This window comes from Adelges cooleyi, unplaced genomic scaffold (genome assembly GCF_023614345.1).
Source record: "Adelges cooleyi isolate 19-005CV unplaced genomic scaffold, UGA_ACOO_1.1 ACOO_flye_CR_arks_rails_tigmint_CR_PRNA_41, whole genome shotgun sequence".
NCBI classification, from domain to species: domain Eukaryota; kingdom Metazoa; phylum Arthropoda; class Insecta; order Hemiptera; family Adelgidae; genus Adelges; species Adelges cooleyi.
The window spans coordinates 2,359,233-2,380,560 of NW_026096090.1; the positions used below are offsets into that span (position 1 = coordinate 2,359,233).

Below are 21,328 nucleotides of genomic sequence, written 5' to 3' on the forward strand. Positions count from 1 at the left end.
GTGCATGATATCTCGCACTTTATTATTACGGTAAGTACGCTCCATTGCTCGCGCCCTTACATTCACACCACTGAAACACCCCCCCCCCTCCCCCGTTTGTCCACCCCGTCATCCCTTTCACATACGCCGGGATCCATTATATATCGAAGCGCGCGCGCCCGTTCCATTATAATATAATACACAAGGTCCATAATATATAACGCGGTGCGTCTGCGCTTTTCACGACCAACAGTATTATACTTTATGGGGCGAAATTATGGTTATTATTTATGCGTGCGCGTTAAAAATAAACCTATTCGCCCAGCTAGCCGGAGAAACTTTACAATAATAGTATACAATTTACTATTGTAAGTATAAATATATGTATATATATATGTGTGTGTGTATTTTCTGGCGCTTATGATAGTGTCTGCGTGCTTGTTACACCAGAGGGTCGGACGACCGGACCGTCGAGGGGCGTGTTTTGTGGGCGATATCCAAAGCCCGGAAGTGAACTTAACCGAATATGATCGGCCTCGTATAGGGTGGCGGTTCCCAGATTCCAGAGTAGAGCACCCGAACTATAATATATGTGATATATTGTATTGGAAACGAAAAATCGATATACATGACGTAGGTATAATGGAAACACGATAGGTTTCCAGTTTGGATTTTTTTTGTTTTTTTTTTTACCAGAGTCCCGACCAATATGTGCAGTCGTCGAGTATTATTGTTGTTGATAAAAACCGACTGGACAATATAAAATAAAATAATAATAATAATGATGCGGGAGGAAAGAATAATAATAATAATTTGTTCCCATTATTCTCATGTCGATCCATTGTGCGCGTTTCAAAGCCATCCGATATCGTTTTTCTATATAATATAATATTTTATGTTTTTCAGCGTACCTACTATGTTGTATAATGTAATACAAACCTACACACGGTGATTGCTACCGCCACCGCCGCAACAACCGCAAAAGATTGCAATCGAAAAACTGTTTATAAATGCATTGATAAATAGACGCGGGTTCAGAGGTGGGGTGAGCAGCTTTTATCTTAATTTTTGATGTACAGCCTGTATAAACCACTTCAGTGCTAACAGTTAATAGCAAAACAAAATTGTAATTTTTTTATTTCTATTTGATTATTAGAAATATTCCTTTTTTGTTTCTACTATTAAATTCAATTAAAATATAAGAGATTTAACATTTAGAACAACTTTTTTTCTTGTTTTGCTCAAATTATCCCATTTAAAATTTCTAGATCCATGTCTGTTAATTAATATAAATGTTTATGATCCAAAAATATAAAAATAAACCACATCAATCGTATCGGTTTATTATATTTTTCGTAATTATTTTTTATTGCTTACACGTCATTATCTAATTGTATGTATACGGCTGCTAATAAAACCGTATTAAATTCAAAGGGGAACCGAATTAACATATTAACACGCGTAATCTACATTAAAATCGGTAAGAATAATATTAACGTACCTATCTACCTGTCCGCCCTATCCTATAAAGACCAATGCCGACATAACTGGTTTTGACAATTTAAATAGGCATAGTCGTATAGGTACAACTAACAACTGAACTTTTTAATAAGACGTACTTGTACATTTAATGTTAATTAATGGTATCTTTGTTTTTTTTTCTACTATCCTACGAGCAAAACGTAGAAAATAATTAATTAGACGACGTACACAATTTGGTCACCTTCATAACATTAGTGTGTACAAAAAAAACAGCGCTCACACATACATACATCATAAATTAGTAGTGAATAATATAAACCTAGCCTAACCGAAAGCGCCAATATCAATATAACACAATTAAATGCCGTATTATATTTCATATTTGTCTTCAAGGCATTATGTAGGATTTGGATATACGGTAAGTGTTCAATTCCAGACGGAACTGGACTGGGATGATAAGCCATCATAATTCATAGCATCATATTATTATGTACAACGTTTTAGACAAAAACAGCTTATGTTCGCAATCCCAACGATTATGCCAAAGGAGCAGTGGTTTTTTTTTATGTTTAGTCTTCTTATATACTTTTTTTTGTATAAGAAGAAGAGTAAAAAAGTATAGCGTCTCTTTCGGGAGACTACCGGAGGATTATATCGCCGAAAGGTGTTGCACTTATATTTTTTTGCCGGCATTTAAATAAGTGCGTTTTAACCATGTACCGGACGGACAATAGGACGTCGCAGACCTATCCATACATCGGTGTACATATTGGAGTCACCGATGCGCGCGCGTTTTACAGGTATACTCCCGACATTATGTGTTTTTCGTGAATTTTCACACGACGTCTTAAACCCGGTCGGCGGCGGCGGCGGCGTCGACAGTGGCGGCTGGCGGCACCACCGAATAATAACAATATATTATAATATACCATTTAATGCGTGTAAACTGTAAAAAAAAAAAAAAAGGAGAAAAAAAGAGGATAGGGCTCCGTGAAAGTGTTAAGGACCGCGTGACTGTGTAGGTGTGTGTACACGGTCGATTGGACAAAGAAGGTGTCTTCCTATTGTGCGTAATGGGTCGCTTTTATAATGCGCCTATAAAGACGGTTCGGAAACGCACAATAAGGCGTGGACTGCCGCCAACGTGGCCGTTTTGTTTACCGTTAAAAAAGAAGCGCGCATAATGATAATAATAATAATAAAACATGTGCACTGTGCAGCTTTCCGGCTAATGTACCGTGTAAACACATCTCGACGGTACGCCGCCGCGCCTGAGTAGCGTTTTCTTTTACGGGCGACGGTCTCGGTATAGTTTTTTTTTTAAATGTATTTATATTATTAATATATATATATATATAATGTATATTGATTGAAGGTGTGTACGCGAGCTAACACGAGCGCAATAACCGTGTTCTGTTGGGGTAACACAACATGGGTAACGCACACGAAGTAGGTATGTGTGTTCGTACATATTATGTAAATCTCGCTGTGGATGGTATAAAAGACAAAAAAAAAAAAAACAATCGTCGGGCTATAATCGAAACGCGCGTATATAACACGTATAAAGTGTATGTATGCATGTGTGTGTATAAAAATGATTTTGGTAAAACGCACGGATGGTTAGCGATATGATTGATAGTGGTGTGCCCGGGCAGCGGGTGGTGGCGCCAGCAGTAAAAACAAACATACCCCGCGGGCTGTGTTAAAATCCGTGTCCGCCCATCATCGTCGTAAAATAAATATAAAAGAGCATATAATATGTATATGTATATATATATATATATATATAATAAGTAGAGACCGGAGAGAGAGAGAGAGAAGCGAACAAATATTCCGGTTAATTTTTACCTTCTCTCGTCACTTTTTGATTTATAAACGCTTTGTTAACCGTACACACGTACATAAACGAGTCATTTTTTCTTCTTCTAATAGTCGTCAACCGGTCGACCCAGATCGCGGCGGCCGCGGTCGCAGGTCCGAATTTTTTAATGTACCTACTTTACGCACTATAATTTAAAACAAAAGCAAAAACCTAACTCAACAAATGAGTCGCCTAGCTCCAAAAGCCTCCACCACACTATGTCCACGTCACCTTAACTTGAGACATTTAAGAAAAACTGTCACGACTTAATATTGCAACGGCTTAATTTTCAAAATGATAGTGTGGGTTTTAGAACAAGACTACTGGTGAAGTAGTGGTAAACTCGATCTATTGTTATTAAAACCTCAACTCGACTCAATTTCTTAAAAAAAATTGACACAACAGACTTTTAGAACTGGAAAAAAAAATTACCCTTGGATTTAAAATAAAAACCCGACGAGGTGCCTTAAATTAAAACCGTTTAGGGGCGACGCGACGTTTGCACGAATATTGTTGACAAAGTATATTGAATGCGCGATTGATATGTTATCATATGGACGTTTGTCGTTTATTAAACACTGAAGACGATGATAACGCGCTGGAAAGTGGAATTCACGAGAAACGCAATTATATTGTATAATAATATTATATTTGATAGTTTTTTTTTTTGTTTTTTAATTGTTGGGAGACAAAAAATAATAATAAATGCAAAAACTGCGCACGTTTATCAACCGCCGCGCCGCCGTGTCGTCCGGGTTATCACTAAATGATGTCACCCCATCCGTTGCCGTCAGTCTGCACTATAATAATAATAATAATAAATAACGATAAAAAAAAATATCGTGTAATCAGTACCGGGAACGGACGGCAGCGTTTGCGTTGTGGGAATTCTCTCCGGGAACAATTAACTTACGATAATTATATTATATGTAATTTAAAAAAAAAAAAACGATAATTTCCCATGTAAATCGGCGCTTTAAGTATACAATGTATATACGATGTCGAGCACGACGTTTAACGATTTGCTAGAAATTATCATTCAAGACAAAAAAAAAACTTAACATGCACAATGATGAGAAACATATTGTTCTATCGGTTCTAGGAGAAAATAAATTAAATATATATATCTGAGATAGCCACCGAAGCGTTTACGCAGAATAACGATTGTGCGATGGTTTTTTTTCTTAATCGTAGCAACGGGTTGAGTACAACATAAACCAAAATAAAATCTATCTATCTTATGTACAGGTCAAAGCTTTGACCGCGGTTTCCACTTCTCCGCCGGTTTAATAAGTGTCACCGTTCTTTATATAGACATTAAGTATGCCACTGGAAAGAGTCAAGAGCTTCATCGAGGATGTATATGTATTTGAATTGTACTTTTTAAGCGAGGAACACTATAATAACTGTTATTAGAATCATAGGTGGGCATTAGGTACACGACCTACAAAATATTGATAAATCATACCATACGTGTAAAATTCTATTCTGGTACAATTTTATTTATATGTCGATTGCATAATTACAATGAGAACATAAATTAATAATTTAAACAATCGATTAATCTATTGTAGTTTAGACTTGTTGATAGTAATTACTTATGACTTTGGCTATTTATCTGATTATAATATATTAGAAAGAAATTATGTTTACTTAAGGCAAACTACCCGAATCTCAGATTGTCGCTATGACACGGCAGTAAGTACATCAGACACTTCATTGAAATTGCCCCACTATCGACTCCAAATTAGTGTTTAAAATTTGTAAACTACGTACATAAGAAATTTAGTCAGGATAAAAAAACGAAAAATATGTTAGGTAAACAGTTATAATGATATTGTCACTGTAACAATAGGGAACGTATCTCTGTTGGGCAAATACAAACTGCAAAAGACAGAACAACAATGATATTATTTTTTTTTTTTTTAAACATATTTACAATATGTAGTATTAGGTACAATGAGTAAGTTTGAAGACAATTATACAATGACAGGACGACATAATATAAGGGGTTGTCAAGTAACACTACTTCAAATAGATTTAATTACATAAATAAATAATTGTTATAAATTGCTTAATAATATAATTACATAACATAACTTTGAGTGATGCGTGTTGTAAATTTTTGATAAAACAAGAATGTTTTGACCTTTTAGGCGTTTTATATGCGCAGTCCTAACTGTAGTGGAAGGCGTATCTGAACACTGTTATCAAAATCGACAAAATCACAATAATTTGGCTCGAACTGCGTTGAGAAAATGCTGAAAACATAATCGGTCGCCAACGCGGTTTTGTTCAGTACACACTATGTGTGCGGGTGAGACGATACGGCAAGAAAACGATTGTGTTTTTTGTTTCTTTTGAAAAGGTGTTGGGTTTAAACACAAACCGGACGTGGAAAACGCGGAGAAAATCTCTTGTACACTTACAAAAGCAGCCGTACAATATATACAGAGTATATAATGTGTAAATATATGTATAAATAAAAATGCTCGACATCAAAAGGATTGTTATTCACTGTCTTTTTATATATATATCTGCGTGTATAGCATCGGGTCGTGAAAATTAGCCTGGTGTGAACATTTTCTAAAGGACACTCGGCGACGTCAACGAGGCCGGGAAAACTCTTCCGGAAAAGCGAGCTCTTTTCCATATTTTCAGAGAAGGCACGACCGGGAGGAGGGAAAGAGGTTATAGTGGCGTGAAGAGGACTCGGGACGCTTTTGTGTTGGGCTTATTACGGTCCGGCGAACAAACTCTCACTGCACCGGGTGAATGCGTGATTTTCCTGTCGCTGAAAGAGAATTATACGGCTGTAATACGGTTATTATTTATGCATTCTCTTTATTATTATTATTATTATATCACCGTCGTTGTCGACGACGCCGTTATATTTTGCACCGCGCGACAGACAGCCCTTGTTCTTTCTGCTATTAATATGCCGTTAAAATTCTGGCCAGAGTAGTTTATATTCCGAAAATTTCAGTATATACCTCAGATCATCAGCTTTTATTACCAGCACGTTACATAATGAATGTTAAAATTACAAAAAAAAATTGATGTAATATTAGAATTATCGTGTCAAATATAATAATATGCTGTATGGCAAAACTTGTGAAAATTATAAAAAAAAACTCACAGGTCGTTCACACAGACTATAATTAAGTTCCAAGTAGGGCGACCATTTTTTCGATTATTGTTCTTTACCATCTTTGAATATTAATGAAACTCCGACCATATAGTTTCAGTGTAGGCATCGTCCAGCTACCCTTATATTTTAATTATGGTTAGTGCAAATAACCGTTAAAATGTCTAATTGTGGTATTAACATAGTTCCCAGTACAAGTAGGCGAGTTTTATATCTAAGCGGGAAGTCATTCAAAGTGCACGGCGCGCCTCTTTTTTAATTTTTATTTTCATACCATATTAAAGCGAATTCGTCAGAAGAAGCCATCGCATGACTGTAGCGTTTGAGCTACATCGTGATACGATTTTAAATTTCCAATAAGTAAACAATTGGACGCCCTTGATTTTAAACGGATAGCACGCGCCACGCAGTAAATCCATAAAGGGACCTATTACAATAAAATTTGGTACCCAATGTAGTAGTATCGTATATACATACATTGTGAAACGGATCACAACTAGCCGAGTGCATTAGGTCTGTACACTTGCCTCGTATGAGCTTGTATTTTGACATCTGGCCGTCGATAAATGTTTTCCCGAAATCCCACATTAAGCGTTTCTCAAAACTCGTGCAATGACGTTATTCGGTACTGTAATAGGATTTGTTCGTATGTATTATTATTATCTATTATCTATGTGCCGACCCGGCTTCTCAGCGCGGAGTTTTTCAATTAATAACAATTAGAGTTTGGCAGCACTCTGTATGCATAATATTATGGCAAGCGATATGTTCGACAGCCGCGATAGCGCTCAGAGATGAAACGGTTCACGACACTTTTGAAGTCGGACCGACCGGCTGTGATGCCGATGACTATCAAAGACACGACGAGAGAGCCGATCAAATTGAACCCGTGTATTATGCGCACTAATATCATAAACGTTCCAATTAGCGCTTTTGCGCGTGCAACGGTTATGCAAATTGTTCGTCGTCAGTCTTGTTTTTTTTTTAATTACAAACGCTTAAATCAATTAATACGACGGGCAATGATATTATACGGTAGTCTATAAGAGTATTACAAAACCGTCCACAACCCGATATTTTTTTTATTTACACGGCGGGACGTATGAAAAAATGTCAGAACGTTATATCGTACTCACACAACAACTGGTAACACGTAATTGTAGCCCAGGCGATCGTTTGATTTTATTATTATTTACGCGAGAAAAACCGGTAAATTTGATTGGAATTTTAAACTCAAACCCGCGTCGGTACAAAAATCCGTATTTGGCAATCAATTTGTTCGCATATGGCTCGTGTGAGATTTATTTTCATCGCGTTATTATCAATGCTATAATATTATTCTACTTGCATACCGCATCGGTTGACGGACGGCTTTTGAGCAGGGCCATATCTTAGGCCACGCAGGGACCGCCCTTGGGCACACAGAGTTTGGAGGCCCTTTAAGAAAAGCAAAAAATAAAGATGTAAATTATATTATTCGGGGCCCCCGGACTCGTTGCCCGCGTACCCTTAAGCTAAGGATGGACCTGCTTTTGAGAGTTTTCTGATAGCCGTTGCCTCATAGACGTGCGTAACGGGATAGAGCATATTTTCTTCGTGTGTGAAGTTCGTGTAGAATAAAAAAAAACCCAGCATTTTCTCCTCCTCCGCACGACTGTGATTTATATATTGTTTATTTTCGCAAGCACCACTATTAGCCACGCCCCTTCGACGTGGGTCCGTTGATGGAATAATTAAGCCCTCCCATGTAGACCCGATACCGGAATGGCCGGGTACGACGGGCAGGTGGTGGTGGTGGTGGCGGCGGAGACGTGGTCTTTGGTGGCCGGCAGCAGACGGCCGAGTGGAATGGTAAGGAAAAAAAATATTAACTGGTTCCAGTGGTGGCCAACATCGCGCGGTGCCGGCACGCGGACCACACGGCCGGCGCTCGACCCTTTGGGAACCACTCAAACGTACCTATACAATATGTATATATTGCACACTATTTGTTCTGTACCACGGCTTTAATATTATACGCGGATAACGAGCTCTGATCGGGCCCCTCGGGTACCCTATCATTAACGTTTTTTTTTTCTTCTTCCTCTCCTTGATGGATGTTATAATTACCGGTCTCTCGCCTTTTGCCTCTGCCCTGTTTGTTTTCGGTTTACACCACACACACACACACACACACACACACACACTAACAAGACACGTCTCTTTCCCTGTACGGTTCCACGCAACGCACACCTAACGCCGCGGAGGTATATATACACATACATAATAGTAATATATTTATTATCGTATACCTATAGGTACACGGCCGACGATTATAAAAACGATAATAAAAAAACGTGTAGACCGAATAATAATAATAATAATATTATTAAAAGCGCGTCGACGCCTTATGTGATATGACGTAAAAAAGAATGGAAAATAAAAAACAAAAATCACTTTTACCGATCGATAGGCCCGATAGTCGCCTCACGAACAACGCGGCGGCGGCGCCGGCGACGTCACGGCGGCGGTTATCGGTTCTACCTATTATTTATAAAAAAAATCATATATTATACAAGTACCGGCGAATCGTCGTTAAGCGTGTAATATAATATAACATAATACCCGAGAAATTATACAAACCGGGTCTTCTGAACAAATTCACGACGGCCGTTTGAATATTATGTGTACACCCCGTGTTTCCGCTGTTAGGTATCCCGTCCACGCTTCCTCTTAAGCCCAATCGCGGATTACCCGTCGGTATATAGATGTCCACCGAATTACAAGCACTCGGGCGAGTGCCTCCCCTATCTCGCCTCCTTGAATTCGCGCCACCGGTACACGCATCTTGTTATTGTAACATTTTTGGTAAGACGTATAAACGGTCCTCGCCGTAAAGTATTCAAACAACGATCAACCGTGTATACGATTATTAACCAGAGATTATAATAATAATATGACTGTCCAGGTACCTCGTACCCGTGGGGCCTCGAGCCATAACATTCTTGCGGGTGGCCCCCCCTCGTACTCGAGCCATGAATGAACATTCCTTTCCCAAACTTGTTGAAAACGTTTTAGGAAAACGAAATAAAAACACATTATCGCGTTATGCCCAGCCGATTAATGAATCACAAGCGGCCCGCCGTTTTATCTAATGAAACTGCGCTGTTGTTGTTGTACCTATAAAACAATACCTGCAAATCTCTCAACTCTCACGTGGATGCGTTTAAAACTATATTATAATATAGTGTGCACGTCGAAGCCGTTAATGTCATATACAAGACGAGCGTGGGCCGACCGTCTGAATTGAGGGTAGTTTTTTTCAAAAGGCGGAGCTTACCCATATTATACGATCACCCGGTAAGGAACACGATATTTGGGAAAAGTATTTAACAATATAATAACATACAACACGACCCCGCGCGTTTCACCCTCGCCCCGACGAATCGTTACAAACCTAATCCGACCACGTCCCATACCCTGCTTATATACTTTGCCACCCCGTTTAATCGCCGCGCACACCGGATGTTATCAAACAACGGCCGAGTATTTTTTATATGACGGCCTCGCGTCCATTCTTATGTATTTTATTATATTACATTTTATACAACAAAATACTACGTGGAAAAAAAAAAAATGTTTTGAACGGAAGTGCCAGCGCAATTATTATTGTTGGCGACGCGAAAATTTTAAAAATTATAATACTTATATTGTTATATCGTGATCGTCGGCGACCGCCAAAGCATCAGACTTTGATATGATGTTACATCTACCGTTGCATACGGTTTGCGGTTATTATTTATCAATGATAATATTATTATACATATTGGTATGTTATGCGTATTCGCCGGAGTTCACCGTGTCGAATTCGTCGAATCGCATACACGACAATGAAGCATTAATTATTATCATTTTTTTTTTTTTTTTTAGAAATAATATATATTTTTGTGCGCTCACACAAACTGCGTCCTCTGTCCCCATCGTACATACAGACTGCACACTGATTCCAATCTAGTCAATTATTGCTTTAATTGCGCGCACACACAAACGCCGCCGCCGCCGCTCACGCTATTATTTAATCACGACCAATTGCCCCCCCCCACCCCTCATTTCCTCTACGGTCCACTGTTACTGTCACCGGTTCTATCCATTACACACACACACACTGGTTGTGACAATCGCGCGCCTTATCTGACCGTTCGATTTCGATATTATCGTTTTTAGACTTTTTTTTTTATAATTTATAATACCTATATATATTTTTTTTATTATTATCAAAAACCGACGACCGAATGCGCTTTATACATATGTGTTGTTCGCCAGACACCAACACATTTAATCAAATCGGTCACGCCGATCTATGTACACCGTCACACAGAATAATGACTTTCACGTGTATTAAAAAAATAATAATAAGCGTTTTCGGTAAACATACCGACGGTTATTATTATTATTATTATTTTTGGATAATAATTGAAAAAAATTAACCGATTTGATATTTTTATCAGTCGATATAATATATAATATAGGCATGCGTATAAATATCTTAAAATATGTTATGTCTCAATTTTTTTTTCCGGTCCCTCGTCAATTAACACGTTCCACCGACTTGCCATACATAAAACCGAGTCAAATGTATTATACCTATGTGTAGACAAAGGCATACCGAGACGGGTCGCTGGTGATTTATTCGGCATACTTACACGGTCGGATTAGGATAAATCGTTAAGATAGATACTAAAAAAAACAAAATTAGAGGGATCCTTAAATTTTTGTAAATGTCTCGAGGCTTTCCCCCTCCACTTCCGCCTCCGCCGTACGATAATAATTAACTCGATTGCTTGCACGGCGCACGTACAAGGCGGCTCCAGTATATCATAACATAATACCGTGTACACGTAAATAATAAATACACGGCGAGTACGTTGTTTTCGTCAATGAAACTAACGGGCGGCCGCTGTAATAGAACGGTAATAATAATATGAATGGGAGTAAAGAGCACATATGCGCATGAGGATAATTAAAACCGACGGATACCCGTGAAAAAGCGTGTCCGACCGATTTACGACTGGCCATTGATCGTTATTTTATTTTTTTACCACCGCGGATGATCCATACAGAATGTTTTTTGTGTACCTACAGGTATACCCGTGATTGAAAAATACAAGGTTAATACCCCTTCTTCATAAATATATTCGTTGATAAAAACGAATATGTCAGCGTGACGGGAGCCAAAATCAAGTGTATATAATATATAAGTATGTACACACAATAAAATATATAGAAATAGTAAAATAATTGATATGCCCTTACGCTGCCATTTTATTTTATGAAGATAACAATTCGAGACGTTGTGCAATAACCCATATTTTCAACCCGGGTATACTCGAATGAAACCGACAGGCCGCAAGACGGTCGGGTCCCGTGATATAATATTATATTCGACCGAATAGTCTAGTATATATATATAGCTAATACGTGGATAATGATATTTGTATATACATGTAGTATAGGTCTGAAAGTGTTTAGCGCTATAACCGGTCGAGCTTTACAACTTTACCGACGCCGCCGTACGCAAATTGCCGTTGTTTTCAGGCTATATCCAATCATAAATACTAACCTATCGTACAATTAATGTTTTAATTGATTTCATACACTGTAGTTAGAGGATTTGTTCTCCCTACGCGTTTCTTTCGGTCTATTTATGGTTAAATATATGTATGATATAATATGATTGTCAGGGCAATCGTCGCATTAAAATTATATCATTTGGTTTTTTCATCAACATCTATGGATTTTTTTTTGTAAAATTAGTCGGATACAAAACACAACGCGGATAAAAAGATGTCTGCGAAGCGCCCAAGGCGGCCGTTTGAAGTTGACCTCGGCGCGTTATAATATACTATTGACCGGTTGGCAGCGACGGCGGCGGCGGCGGTGGTGGCGTTGGCAGGTAATTACACGTGAAGTGAGGTTATGCACATATACAACATATTATTATTATACAGACTCTGGCTTGCGTTCTACGACCGACCACGGCGACGGCGGCGATGACTGCGTTTCGTGCGCCGCCAAGTTAACAAAACCAACAAACCGTTGTCGGGCCCCGTCGCTCCGTGTAAATCACCGGGGCTGTCACGAGGTGTTAAAACGCGGCGCCTAGAATTACCCACCGGCTACACACTAAGCAGCACTACACCGCACTTACCGCCGTCGACTTGAAAAAATAACGTGGGTAGGTAGGGGTCTCGTGTTTTGTTTTAACAGTACCTATACATATGTATACTAAAATAATAATAAGGGCGCGGGCGCGATCACCAGAACGAACGGTGGTTAGCAAGCGAACGCGGAACAAGACTTGTGCGTATAATATTACCTACGTACTACACTTTGAGTTATTATTGTCCTACACCTATACTTTGCTGTGTACATAATAATAATAATAATAATGTCAGCGCTGCCGTATTATCGATCCGACTATTCCGCGGTGCAGCGAACAGAGAACACGGCAAAAACAATAGAGAACCGAAGCGGTTGGGTCGACAGTGCCTTGACGGTGATGTGCGTGCGTGTGTGTCACACCACACATAACAAACGCTTAGATTTTTTTTTTTTTTTTATACATATTAAACTTCACACACACACACACACACGCTCATTGTCGAGAAACGGGGCAGCAGCGGACAGAAAGAGAGAGGACAACCATTGTTGTCGTCGTACATGCCTCCCCGTCATAATAGGGAAAAAAAATTGCTCTGCCCTATTCCCAGCTAACCACGTATATTTGTCTGCTCGCCCCCATTGACCCAACTATCCCCGCTACCGGTCTTCCACCCCTCGAACCCAGCTATGCCGTTGTGTAATACTAGACACACACACACACGCCGTGTACGACCATCATCGCACGCGCATGTTTGTGGCGACGACGGAGAGAGTAGGGGAAGTATATCGAAGAGGTGTTTAACGTGTATATAGGGTCCAGCAATCGACATAGTTTGGCGCGTCGTGATTAATCGGCTCAGCAGAATTATAACGATAATAATATTATATCCGATTAAGCGTGTAGATGTATTATAGTCATAATGGTAGAGTGTTGAGCTTTTGCCCAATTGTACCGTACACTGTACAAGTCCAATAGAAATCGACACGAGTCCCCTCCTTAAACGCACGGACCACGTCAAAAAAAAAAAAACTAGGAGTTTATCCATTGGAAATAACATAATAATTACACGGGACGAACAGTGTTAAATGTGCTAGCTGTTACCAAATTACATACCACCCCGAGTTGAGTACTCGGTATGGTATATTCAGATTCTGGATTATTTACAGAGAGTCGCAACGCATTACAACACTATAAGAGTTCATTATTTCAGACTGACCGGTGTGTCCAGCTAGTATTGTTTACCAATACTAGCTATGGTTATGCAAAATTATTGTTAAGTCCAAGTCAGTATAGATAGCGTGAATGCGGTTATATGTATATATTAGATACTAGTTATTGCTGGTCGCTGTGTAGCGTTTCAGAACTTCCTCGACGACAAAAACCGCAATAATATAATACATATACTAAGATGGTACAGTTATTGGTTTATTGGTTATGTGTAACTACTCAGCAAAATCAAGAACATTGTAGTCGCTTATAGATATCACACAAAACATTGTAATGGCTTAACCGCGAACTCTGCAGAAGATGTACCTACTTACACAATATAATAACTTGATGTTGTTTTATTTACACGAGACCCGATATTGTATTTGAGTAGCCGTGGCGGATGGCCTTAAGGCCCGCAGTAAGCGTCGTTGTGCGATGGAAGAGAATAAGAAGTTTATTAAACGAAAAACAAAAAAGTAATAAAAAAAGTTACCAACTTTTGATGAAAGTATTATTATCATACTTAGCGTGCCAGTGGGCGGCACCGAGTTGTTGTATTGCCCCGGCGCAGATCTCAACGAGAGAGGCCACAAGATTAAAGGTTTTTTATTGTAATTCTATAATACATTGTGTGCAGTTGTCGTTTTTAATACAGTTAAAAGTAAAAAGCCGTAGATACTCCCACGTTTTAATTACCCGCCGTTTTGTAAATGTAGAAATACAAAAGAAACGTTCAATCGAATTTGTTTCCAGCCGCCCGGCCCGTTTTTACTTATGGTTTGTGAATAAAAAACAAATTGTCCTTTTATTTAATTCGGAATAGAACACCACGCCGTGAATGTTCGATGCGGTAGCCGGTTGTTAAAAATATTAAATTACAAACTAGCCGATTTGCCGATTGTAGGACATTATAATAATTATTGTCCTTAACGGCACGGCGGTAGGTAGGTATAGTATAATGTAAACGGCGCACATTGGGAGCAAACAAACTTTTAGCTAGCCGAAAATGGAAAATATTAGTATCGTATATTTGATTTATAACTTATAATATTTGTCGCCAATGAGTATTAATATATATTAATAATTAAGCACTGAGAAAATAAGAACGGGTAAGGCCTACTTAGATTGTTTAATTTAATGCAAGCACTGCTGAGCACGTATATTATAAATGTTAGTAATTTTTTATATTTCACATTTTTTTACTGTTTTGTTAGTGCATAAATAATATATAAATATCGTAAGACATTTTAAACTTTTTTCCACATATTAGTTTTGGACTAAAATAAACAAAATTTCTGGTTTTTTTTAAAGTATATTCTGTACACACTACACAGCTAAAAGTTTGATTCCTCCCACTGTGCGGCGGTTGTAAAATTGTGTATTTTATGGATGACAATTGATAATAATTGAGTTTAAAATTATACGGGCAACCGTCATTACAAGTTATTACCTTATTAAATCACCGGAACACATGTAAACGCCTTCTGTGATAAACCTCACATCTATCTGATCATTAGAAATAAACTGACGTTTTCGGAATCGACGGAATTCCTAATGATCACGACCGACAGATATATAATAATATATTATGTAACATGCCGTGCAAAGATTTGAATTTACCCCAACATTTTATTTCTGTTCACACTCATTTTTGTGCGATTTAAGTGGAGAAATAATTTTTTTACCTGATTTTTAAGTGTTAAATAAAATTGTTTATTTTTATTCGTTGTGTCCAATCTTATTGTTTTTTTTTTACAAGTATATGAATACAATAGACTAGAAATATGAAAAAAAATATCTATTTTTAAAATTACTTATTTTATTTGGCACTTCCGTACATACTTGGATTCTAAGTGTAGTTTAGCAAATCCATAGCAAAAATTCTGTTTAAATAATTAGTACATTCGTTCACAAGCGATTTTTTAAAGCATTACATTTTGTTTGTACCATATAAAGTTTATTATTTTAATTTTGGTTATGAATCAATTTTATGGAATTTAAACATAATTTTTAACATGTTAGTTGTACGGTATTGACTTATAATAATCTTGTGGTGTATTTTTTCTCAGTGGTATTAATATAATAGATCTTATAGATACTTAACAAGTGTTTGCTATTTTTATTTTAATTCGGCGCTGAAACAAAAGCTCTTTCGCCGGTAATGAGTAAATACGACTGTAATCTCTATAATTGTTATTATCAATTATTAATAATATAATATAAAAGGTCATCGAACGAGTGTTGAATTCGTTAATTACACGGCCGATACGTACAGTGTAATTATTATTTATAATGCGATTTTTGGGATTTCCCAAAGTCGGTCACACACGCCTAGCGTTTCCGACGCTACGCCACGCTGCTGCAGACACTGGTCAAAACTGATTTTGTGGATTTATTTATGAAGACTTGACACACTGCAATTAAGATAAGCGTTTCCTGGAAGCGGGGGTTTTGATTTTTTTTTCATTTTGGGCGTCTAGACGGGAACCCATTCACACTGGTCAATGTCGATAGCATTTGTACATTATCCGCTCCTCACGCGACGACGCACTGTTTCCGGATTGTTTTAAAATTATAAAAATAATAATATTGTAAAAATAAATACTATAAGTCATCGTGTGAAACAATCATCGTAGAAATCAGCGCAAAGAAGAAAGTATTTCGAATATATAAGAAGTTGACCGTTTATTTAGAAGAAAAGTGTCATAAATCAAATAATAACAAATTTTTAAATTAAATTTCACTATTCGACATTTTCTTAGAATAAAACTTTTACCATAACAGAGTACAAGCAAATTTAGTCTACAATAGGACAAACAATGTTTAAGTATACATTTAGAACAAACGGCCGAAAAAGAAAAAAATTCTAAAAGTGTGTACAAATTTATTAATTGTCAAGTAATTAAATTTCTTAAGTACAAGTTGTACTTATTACATCGATAGGACCGAATAACGACAGAGTTCAGCGTTTTTTTTAATTTTAAATAATAAATACACTTTTTTTTTTAAATGACATACCTACCTAATTATTGGAACTTATAAACACAAACGTTTCATAATTAAAAATATGTTGTACGTGCCAATCATATTATATGCTTTTTTTATTCCTTATTCGTTTAATTATTTAAAAATAGTAATAACATTAAATTTAAATTTATCCATTACTTATATGGTCGATTTAATATTTTATATTCTAAGCAATTAATAAATAACGGTTTGACAATAAAATTTTATTTTTTATTTTTATTATTATAATTAATTTAATTTTTGGTTTATCGATAGTAGGCTTTATCTAAAGCATAATTCATGGACATTTAGGAGCTAATTTGACCATTTTCAAAAATGTTATAGAGTGCCACAATTTTCGGCCAAAAAATGTGTACGATATTTGGGCGCTATTAAAATTGATTTTATATTTTCCCGCGCATTTTAAAACCACTAAAAGTAAGCCCGCAGTGTTTGAGTAAACGCTAGGTGTTTAACAGCCTAAGGTAAAACCAAACGTGCCAAGATCAGGTATAGAAGACGTTATCGTACGATACGATTCGTCTACCGCGAGCACTATAAACTTTGTGTGGTATTAAATTCGTTTCGAATATTATTAAGTATAGATAATCTTTATTACCTAGGAAGCTATTGAGGTGTGAAAATACCGAAACAAACATTATACCTATTGTTAAAGTCTATATCACTTGTGCATGAGAAAATCGCACAATATTGTTATGTTACATAACAAATCGAAAATGAAGTCCACCAATAATAACAAAATAGAAATCATTTTTAATTTACACCCATCGAGCTGCATTGAAATAGGTACATAGTATAACAATTTTTTATTTACAAACACAAGTAGGCAATGAAAACGATTTGTAACTATCAGGTTTTCCGAGGTTAAAAATAATTTTTCTTAGAGACAACCCGGACAAACAGTATTATAACGTCTTGAAAATTAATACGGCATGATGACTTATGTCGATGTTCCACAATATTGTGCCGACCTCAAGAGAAATCGTTTTCAAAATCAAATCATCAATATGGCTGTTGGCATATTTCAACCAACGACCTTGTTGTTGATGTATACCTTAATAATAATATATTATAATACGACTGCGGTTGACGAAGGTGTAAACGCGCTAACTAGTTGACAACAATAGTTAGTATTAATATAACATATACGACCAACTCATTATGAATAATCGTTTTTGTTTTTTTGAAATAACAAATCAAATCAAATGTTTAATTATCAAATATAAAAATTTGTTTGTCCGAAAATAGTACCTAATATTCGGTTGTTTTTAGGCAAAACTATATATTTATATTATAGAATTGTATTATTATATTTTAGTATCGTAGAATGTTTATTATGTTAATTTAATACAAATGAGTGTGTTAAAACTGATGACACGCTCTTGTTGAACGATTCATATTAGTTTCACGTTGAATGGTTTTACTATATTGAGATTGTATACATTTTGTAAACCAAATTTATTTCAAACGAATGCAATAATAATAATAATAATAAAAATAATATTGAAATCGATCCGGTTTTATTATATCGGCACACGTTTCTTCTAATACAATATAATTATTATATTATAGCAACAATAGTAAGAATATTTAGAAAGCAACGAATGGACGGCAGTGATATTGATATAACGGTAAACGCAGTCATTAACGTGCGGAATGATCATTAACAACCGTTGAAATAATAATTTGGCGCATTTTTTTTTTTTGTAGAAATATTTCAAAACGAATTAACTAAATCTATAAGAATTTCACTTTTGTGCGCTCAAACTGTGTGTGTGTTTTTTAATGCTACATTTTTATGAATCTAGATGTAGCCCGCGCGTTAGTTAAAACAGAAGGCGATTAAAAATACATCGAAAACACATAAACGTGTAATACGTAGAGTATGAACATACATAAACGTGTATTACTCATAACAATGTGTTGATGTTTTTTTTTTTACAACCCGTTGATGCGTTTTTCGATAGACATCTATCTGGATACACTATTTCGACATTATTACACATATACAATATACATACATATTGTATTGGAATCATTTTGTTATGGTAGTGGTATTTTACAGGAGAACAGTAGTTTTGTGTGTGTATGTGAATGTCCATAATGGGAACGCGTCCGTAATGTTGTCGGGTTTAATTGTCGTCTGGCGCCAACAAACTGTATATTATTATATTATACTACTGCTACTATATGGGCGGCCGTGGCGGTGGACGTTCGGTTTTTGGTGTTTTAATAAGATTTTCCCCTCGCCAAGAGACGCCGCCGTGAGATACCATCACAAGCCGTAGGTACGCTATCGTGGTAGATTCCATACGGTTAATTACCTAATTAATTTCAACACACAAAAAACAGAACAAACCGTTTACGGTTTTAGGAATAATTACCAAACGCGGCGCCAATAGCTAATAGATTTACAGAAAATAGTTTAAATAGAATGTAAAAATTAATATCCGAGTATATTTGTATAATATAAAGTTGGGAAAAAATTAATTTCAATAAACCTGATAATCCCCTCCCACGTGTCCCTCGAAAAAGCTAGAACTGAATTGGCGCGTTGCATTTAGGGCTTAATAAAATATTCTAATGCAAAAATAAGTGTCGAGAAAATTGCTCGACGGCAAATATAAAAATAGACGGTCGGCGATATACAAAAGATAAGTGCACTATATAGGTCGTATTACCATACTGGATGATTGTTTGATAACATGTCGGTTTTATTACAATCGGTATAGACGATAAAACATAATTCAAAAATAGTTCTATTATCTATATTAGCCAACCCGCTGGTTAGAAGGAGCAAGGTATTACACATTATCAAAATAAAATAATATGCTTAATTAATACTGGTTTTTCTTTTAAACATAAATCTATTATCGTACTACCGACCTGCCAGATTTGGTGATGACCATTTCGGTGCCCAACTTGTGGAACTTTTCCCACAGATCTTTGCCCTCCAGCGTGACCTTCGGGTCGTCCACAACGCCGTCGTCGTCGGGTCGGACGGACCTGGGTAGTGCGGCGGCCGGATGGGGATGGTGGACGCCGTGCGCGACGGCCGCGGCCAGCGCCAGCATCTCTTCCGTCGGGTAACCGGACGCGGCTGGATGATGGGGCGCGTGGTGGTGCATTTTGGGCATGGGTATCATGGTGCCCGGGTAGCAGGCGCCCATATACGCGGCCGCCGCGGCCGCTGAAAGTCCAGGCTGCGGAGGTGGCGGCGGCGGGTAAGCCGACGGCGGTTGTCCGTTGGTGTTGTTGGACGCCGTCGAACTGTTGTTGTTGTTGTTGGTCAGCAACGAGCTGACGGAAAAGTCGGTGGACGCCGCGCGGGCCGTGAACGAGGTGTCCGGCGAACGCTGTCCGCCGGTCATCGCCGCCGCGGTTTGAGGGGTGTCCGGCGCCCCACGGGGTGACCGGCACCTGAGGTCCGCTTGCTCGAACCGCATAACAGCCACGCCGTCCGCGCCGTTACCGTTTGCCCCGGCCACTACGGTGGACCAGACTTCTGCACGAGCATTCACTGACGACTTGTACGATTATTGTGTGGAGTTCGGCGACCGGTCGACGATTCGCGGAACTTTCGATCATGCACACCGCGGTCACAATCGTCTCGTGTATAGTTATTGATGTATAAAAAAAAAAAATATATATATATATATATAACGATAAACGTCTATTGAGTGTCGCGAGGAAGTACGTACGGTAGCGGCGGATCGGAAGTTGCGGAAGGGATGCGCGTGAACGATTTTCGGGCGAGAAAAAAGATTATTGTGAGTTTTCTGTTGCTGTACGCGGGGGATAGCGGTGGCCAACGACGGAATACTCGTGTACGACTACACCACGGTGAGCGCGTTCGGTGCCGACTGACTGTGTGGCGGCGGTGGCGATGTGACAACACCGACGCCCCGGTCCGAGTGTTAATGAGAGTCGCGTCCGGATTGGTCGAGAGCGGCCCGGCCAATCGGCAAGCGTCGACGGTTTCACGCAACGGCGTCAACACACACACACACACAAACACACACTACGCGCAGTTCTCGTATACGGCCGGTCGGTCGATGTGTGTGTGTGTGTGTGTACGTGCGGCACAGTGGTAGGGGGCACAGCCGCCGCCGCCGCCGTCACCGTCGCCGGTCAACGCTTGCTCCGACGGCGACGGCGACGACGACGACGCCGGTGTTAAAATACGGCGCCCACCCTATATGTGTCCGACGTAACGACCGGAGGACTTTTGGCGCCCCCAACCCCTCCGCCCACACCTCCTACTTTCACGCACCCGGAGCCGCCGGCCAGCAGTACACTGGGGGCCAATACACGCGCTCTGTTGCACTCGCACTCGCACACGCATACACGTACACACACACGTAACACTCGACGTCCAGCGTTCTCTACAGCCACCGCCGCTGGTTTTTATCCTACGCTTATGTCTATACATTTCACTTAAATGTTCAAATCGACTTAAACGTTGTGTTTTTCTTTTCAG

The 21,328-nt window shown here is 38.3% G+C and overlaps 1 protein-coding gene across 8 annotated transcripts in view; it reads right to left on the reverse strand.

The window, feature by feature from the left end:
• The window catches only part of LOC126841884 (optomotor-blind protein-like), a 42,306-nt gene extending 21,485 nt beyond the window's left edge, over positions 1-20,821 (reverse strand). The window contains exon 1 of one of the 8 annotated variants that reach the window (XM_050578637.1): positions 19,735-20,821. In XM_050578637.1, the coding sequence (XP_050434594.1) occupies positions 19,735-20,294 (560 nt within the window). In that variant the 5' untranslated portion in view covers positions 20,295-20,821. The remainder of the gene's footprint in view (positions 1-19,734) is intronic. The other 7 variants (XM_050578634.1, XM_050578641.1, XM_050578636.1 and 4 more) reach the window with 7 other exon arrangements.
• Positions 20,822-21,328: the final 507 nt, after the last annotated feature.